Raw genomic sequence first — 6,149 nt, 5'->3', positions numbered from 1 at the left:
TAGGAGGAATTTAGGAGGAATTTAGGAAGAAATTAGGAAGAATTTAGGAAGAAATTAGGAAGAATTTAGGAAGTATTTACAGAGAATTTAGGAAGATGTTAGGAGGAATTTAGGAAGAATTTAGGAGGAAATTAAGAGGAGTTTAGGAGGAATTTAGGGAGAATTTAAGAAGACTTTAGGAGGAATTTAGGAGACATTTAGGAAGAAATTAGAAAGAATTTAGGAAGTATTTAGAGAGAATTTAGGAAGAATTTAGGAAGAATGTAGGAGGAATTTAGGAAGAATTTAGGGAGAATTTAGAAAGACTTCAGGGAGAATTTAGAAAGACTTTAGGAGGAATTTAGGAAGAAATTAGGAAGTATTTACGGAGAATTTAGGAAGAATTTAGGAGACATTTAGTAAGAATTTAGGAAGAAATTAGAAAGAATTTAGGAAGTATTTAGGGAGAATTTAGGAAGATGTTAGGAAGAATGTAGGTGGAATTTAGGAAGAAATTAGAAAGACTTTAGGAGGTATTTAGGAGGAGTTTAGGAGGAATTTAGGAAGAATATCCCTGTGTGCTCTCACGTGGTTAGTGAGGGGCAAACACGGAATCTCAGGATCACTGAGGTTGGCAAAGAGCTCTGGGATCGAGTCCAGCCATAAAACACGTCCAGTTTTTGGGGCAGGACGGTAAAAACGAGGGGTAAAAGTGGAATAAAAACCGCCAGTGCTCCGCTCCCGGGAAAACCTGCTCCCGGGAAAACCTCCCTAAGGATTCTTCTCCTGCTTTTCCCACCCCGGCAGGCGACCCGGACGGCGTTCCTGCCCAAATCCTGCGCTCACCACCCCGGCTCTCAGCCCGTCAACGTGGTCCATCCCCTGCGCCCGGCCCCGAATTCCGTCCCCCCGCGACCCAGAGACCCCAAACCCGCCAGGCCACCCCCGCCGGTCACCAGGTCACCCTCAGGGGTCACCAGGTCACCCTCAGCGGTCACCAGGTCACCCCTGGGCCACTCCAAAGCCGGCGGCTCCCAGGCCAAGCTCCCGCCTCCCAGGAAACCTCTTCCCTGCAGCCCCGTGAGGACCCCACAGGTGAGCTCCGATTTTCCTTCCGGGCTCGGAAATTCCCGTGGGTTTTTTTTCTGGCTGGTTTTTGGGTTGGGATCTCTCGAGGAGCTGTCACACCACCCCGAGAGGTGGATCTGGTGCAGCAACGAGGAAAGTTCAGTGGATAACGAGAATATTTTAGGGTAGTTTGGGTGCTGTTAATGAGAATATTTTAAGGTAGTTCGTGTGTTTTTGATAAGAATATTTTAGGATGGTTGGAATGTTATTAATGAGAATATTTTAGGGTAGTTTGAGTGTTGCCAATGACAATATATTAAGGTAGTTGGGGTGCTGTTAATGAGAATATTTTAAGGTAGTTTGGGTGTTGAAAATATTTAGGGTAGTTTGAGTGTTGTTAATGAGAATATTTTAAAGTAGTTTGGGTGTTGCTAATGGGAATAATTTAGGGTAGTTGGTGTGTTGTTAATGAGATTAATTTGTGGTAGTTTGGGTGCTGTTAATGACAATATTTTAATGTAGTTTAGGTGTTGTTAATGGGAACATTTTATGGTAGTTGGGCTATTGTTAATGACAATATTTTCAGGTAATTTGGGGTGTTGTTAATGGGAATATTTTCAGATAGTTTGGATGTCGTTAATGATAATATTTTAGGGTAGTTTGAGTGTTGTTAATGACAATATATTAGGGTAGTTTGGGTGCTGTTAATGAGAATATTTTAAAGTAGTTTGAGTGTTGCTAATGGGAATAATTTAGGGTAGTTGGTGTGTTATAAATGGGAATATTTTAGGGTAGTTTGGGTGTTGTTAACGACAATATTTTAAGGTAGTTTGTGTGTTTTTGATAAGAATATTTTAGGGTGGTTGGGGTATTGTTAATGAGAATATTTTAGGATGGTTGGGGTGTTGTTAATGAGAATATTTTAGGATGGTTGGGGTGTTGTTAATGAGAATATTTTAGGGGTGGTTGGGGTGTTGTTGATGAGAATATTTTAGTGTAGTTTGGGTGCTGTTAATGAAAATAATTTAGGGGTTTTCGAGTGTTGCTAATGGCAATATTTTAGAGTAGTTTGAGTGTTGGATGTTGTTAATGAGAATATTTTAGTGTCATTTGGGTGTTGTTAATGGGAATGTTTTAAGGTAGTTTGGGTGTTTTTGATAAGAATATTTTAGAATGGTTGGGGTGTTGTTAATGAGAATATTGGGTGCTGTTAATGAGAATATTTTAAGGTGGTTTGGGTGTTAAAAATATTTAGGGTAGTTTGAGTGTTATTAATGAGAATATTTTAGTGTAGCTTGGGTGCTGTTAATGAAAATAATTTAGGTTTTTTTGAGTGTTGTTAATGAGAATATTTTAAAGTAGTTTGGGTGTTGCTAATGGGAATAATTTAGGGTAGTTGGTGTGTTGTTAATGGGAATATTTTAGTGTAGTTGGAGTGTTAATATTTATTGTTAATGGGAATATTTTAGGGTAGTTGGGTTGCTGTTAATGAAAATATTTTAGTGTAGTTTTGGTGTTGTCAATGAGAATATTTGTTGTTAATGAGAATATTTTAGGGTAGTTGTGTGCTGTTAATGGGAATATTTTAAGGTTCCCTGCATGTCATTCCATGCCTGGAAGCATCTCAGCTCTGGGATGGGGGAGGGAGTTTTGCAGGAGGTCACTGGACGCTCCTTGAGGGTGTTTTGTCCCTCCCCACACCCCTCCTGTGACTCCAGGTGGTCCCAAAGCAGCAGCCCCCGCGTCGGCCCCTCCCTGGGAGTCCTCTCCTGGCCAAGGAGCTGCCTCCTGCCCACGGACAGACCCTGCTGGTCATGGTCCCTCCTACCAACTTCCAGCCGGCGGGGACGAGCGCCACGAGCCACCCCACGAGGCCCCTGAAGTGAGTGGAGTGTCCCTCCCACCACGGGTGGGGGGTCCTGTGGGTTGGGGGCAGTTCAGGGGGGTCACACCCGGGTGGGACATTCCCTGCTCTGCAGGACCTCGCAGGGTCTGGCCAAAATTGGCCAACAGCGACCGAGGTTTGGGGTTTTGAGGTGCTGGGTTAAGGGAGGGGCCATATTTTGGGGGGGGGGAGGTGGTTTCCCATCCCAGGTGTGGAGGGAGCTGTTGGGATTCAGTGAAGGGATGGCCACTAATGTGATGGGATGGCCACTGATGTGAAGGGATGGACACTGATGTGATGGGATGGCCACTGATGTGAAGGGATGGACACTGATGTTCTCTCTCCTCTTCCCTCCTTGCAGACCGATGCCACCTCAAAGGTGAGTGAGGGACATCCCACGGACCCCTGGCACTGCTTGTGGGGGGTGGCCTTGGGTTCAGCATCAGACTGGGAACCAGGAGACCTGGGATTAAATTTCCACCTTCCCAGAAGCTCCTGGGTGAGCAGGACATAGTCCCTTTGGGTACCCCACCAACAGCAGGGCTTGGGCACCTTTGTCCAAAGGAATGGAGGACATGGGTTTTCCAGTCCAAGTGTTTTCCAATATCACTGCTACTTCCAGCTCTTGCTGTGCTGCCCAATCCTCTGGATAGGGGTCAGTGGAGCCCCAAGGAATTGTGTTTGCATCCATTCCTGCTGTTCAGGCTTATGGGCTGTATCCCTGTATCCATGCATGGGGAGATCACACCATACTGGAATGAAGTTGTCCCTCATCCCCAGCCAGTCTTCTGTGTTAGTCACTGCTCTGACCCTCTGACACTATTTTGGGTTCTCACTTTGTAGTTGCCACCACAAAGAGTTGACTGTGCCCCAAAATGTCTCAGTGGAACTCAATCCCTGGAGCTCAGCTCTCTGAGGAGATGAAACAGGGCTGGTCTGTGGTTCCTAAAGGGAAGGGTTTGGCACATCCTGGCAGCCAAAATCATCTCCCTCCCCCAAACTGTGGGATTTTGTCTGTGCTGCCCACTGAGAACAATCCTGGAGAGGGACTTAGGACAAGAGATGGGGGGACAGGACAAGAGGGAATGACTTCTCACTGCCAGAGGGCAGGGATAGATGGGATACTGGGAAGGAATTGTTGGCTGTGAGGGTGGGGAGGCCCTGTCCCAGGTTGGGCAGAGAAGCTGTGGCCGCCCCTGGATCCCTGGAAGTGTCCAAGGCCAGATTGGAGTAACCTGGTCTGGTGGAAGGTGTCCCTGCCCAGGGCAGGACAAGATGCTCTTTAAGGTCCCTTCCAGCTCAACCGTTCCGTGATTCCATGAGTCATGAATCCCCAGGATGGGAAAAGGCTCCATATGGGGTTGGTTGAGTTGGTGATGTCTCTTGGTGGTGCACAAACCACCTTGGCTGTTTGTAGGTGTCCCTGGGCCACATCATTCCCACTGCTGGTCACTGCCTGGTGTCACCACATGTCCTGTCAGGGTTCTCGGGGTCCACCAAAGGAAAAACCACCTCAAACCAGTGCAATCTGTGGTTTAGCCTTTGCAAGGGGACATGGGTGACCACGGCAGTGCCAGTGCCAGGTGCCCTCTGGTGTCAGGGACAGCAGCTGCTCTGTCTGCCCTGAGCTGTGGGAGGTTGGTTGTGGTGGAGGTGGTGGGTGGTCGATGTTTGCACTCAAAGAGTTGTCTCCTTCTTCTTCTTCTCCTCACTCCAGGCCAGTCCCAGCCATCAAAGTCCAATCAACCTTCTTCCCCTCCAAGAAGTGACAATCCAAGGCCACCTGAAGCCCGTCCTTCCTGAGCTGGCTCTCCTGATTTGCACTGCTCTGCCCACAGGGGTCCTTCATTCCCCTCCTTTTATTTGTCTTTTGATACCAGAGGACTATTTTTATAAGACAGAATTTGTATTCAGCACAAAAACTGGGGATGGTGGGGTGGGGAGGAGAGGGGAAACTGGTACTATGACTTCACTGAAGGTTGGAGGTGGGGTTTCCATGATGGACATTCCATCCTGGCATCGCTTCCCAGCCAATTTGCCTCCCAGCTTTGGTTTCTCCCTGACGTTGCACATGGGCTGGGCTGGGGCGACCCGGGGGGCACGAGGACGTCCAATACTGATGGAAGATGCTGGTGACAGTGTAATGTCCTTCTAGCTACCTCCTCCTTCTCCTCCAGGCCTGGTGACACCCCTCCTCCACCACCACCACCCACTGCCACCAGAGCTCCACGCCGGGGCGTCCTCTCCGGGGAGACATTTGCCACGAGAGAAACACAATTTCCAGCTTGGATCGGGACATTTCCATGAAGGATCCAAGTTCTCGGGCTCCTCCTGCCCCTCCTGTCCGATTGCACGAGGTGACAACCCTGGGGTCACCTGGAAGGAGCAGCCTCCTGGGAAGTGTTTCAATGCCTCAAGTGCTGGTGGCACCAGCGGGTCACCAGGGTGCTTTCAGGGGGCTCAGGAGCCCCCCCTACAAATGCTGCCTGTTCCCTGCTCGTGGGCCAAGCCCAGCAGTGGCTCCTGGAGCTGCTGATACTCTGCTGTCCCAACGGGATGAGGAGCAGGAAAACCTCCTGCCCGTGTCATCGGCTTGTCCAGAGGCCTCGGCCGAGCCGCTGCATTTCTCTGTGCCTCAGTTCCCCCCGTGTGGAAAGGGGGGGGGTGATAACCTACCTCACAGGGGTGTTGTGAGGTTGAACAAACTCATGTCTTGAAAGGGCTTTACAATCCTCAGATCAAAGGTGCTGTTGACCTTGCACAGTTTTGTGCCACTTTTCCTGTGACTTGACACGCGGCTCTATCAGGGTCTGAAACGAGAACAAAGACTTTCTACAGTCCCCTGGCTCCTCTGGCTCTTTTCTTGCTCAGAAGTTCCCTGAACCCTTTAGACACCAAGATCTCCAGGTCTTCCACGACCTACAAACAGATCCCAGGACTCCCTTAAACCTGGGACGGTTCAGTCCATCCCTGTGTCCCATATCAACGACACTGGGATAGTTCCCACCTCACCTGGGACAGATCTCTTGGAGATGTGTCCAGCCATGGGGTAGGTTCAGGGACAACCCTCAAGGGAGGGTTCAGGGACAAGAAACTGTTCTGGTGTTTCATTATCCCCAGGATGGCCCTAAAGGCCACCTTAACCCGAGCTGTCCTTACTCTCATGATCAGGCTTTACTTTGAAGCCTTTGGTCTTCCTGAAGCATCTTCAGGAAGA

At 48.8% G+C, this 6,149-nt stretch overlaps 1 protein-coding gene across 1 annotated transcript in view; it reads left to right on the top strand.

Annotated features, from left to right (window-relative positions):
- Positions 1–5,772, top strand: part of ADAM33 (ADAM metallopeptidase domain 33) — a 28,179-nt gene extending 22,407 nt beyond the window's left edge. Inside the window, exons 20-24 of the mRNA XM_029963711.1 lie at positions 787–938; positions 981–1,074; positions 2,766–2,929; positions 3,294–3,311; positions 4,650–5,772. Coding sequence (XP_029819571.1) covers positions 787–938; positions 981–1,074; positions 2,766–2,929; positions 3,294–3,311; positions 4,650–4,701 — 480 coding nt within the window. The 3' untranslated portion in view covers positions 4,702–5,772. The remainder of the gene's footprint in view (positions 1–786; positions 939–980; positions 1,075–2,765; positions 2,930–3,293; positions 3,312–4,649) is intronic.
- Positions 5,773–6,149: the final 377 nt, after the last annotated feature.

The sequence above is a fragment of the Manacus vitellinus genome, unplaced genomic scaffold (assembly GCF_001715985.3).
Source record: "Manacus vitellinus isolate BGI_N305 unplaced genomic scaffold, ASM171598v3 scaffold_61_pilon, whole genome shotgun sequence".
In the NCBI taxonomy this organism is placed as follows: domain Eukaryota; kingdom Metazoa; phylum Chordata; class Aves; order Passeriformes; family Pipridae; genus Manacus; species Manacus vitellinus.
Note: the sequence above shows the minus strand (reverse complement) of the source record. Positions and strands in the feature narration are given on the sequence as shown.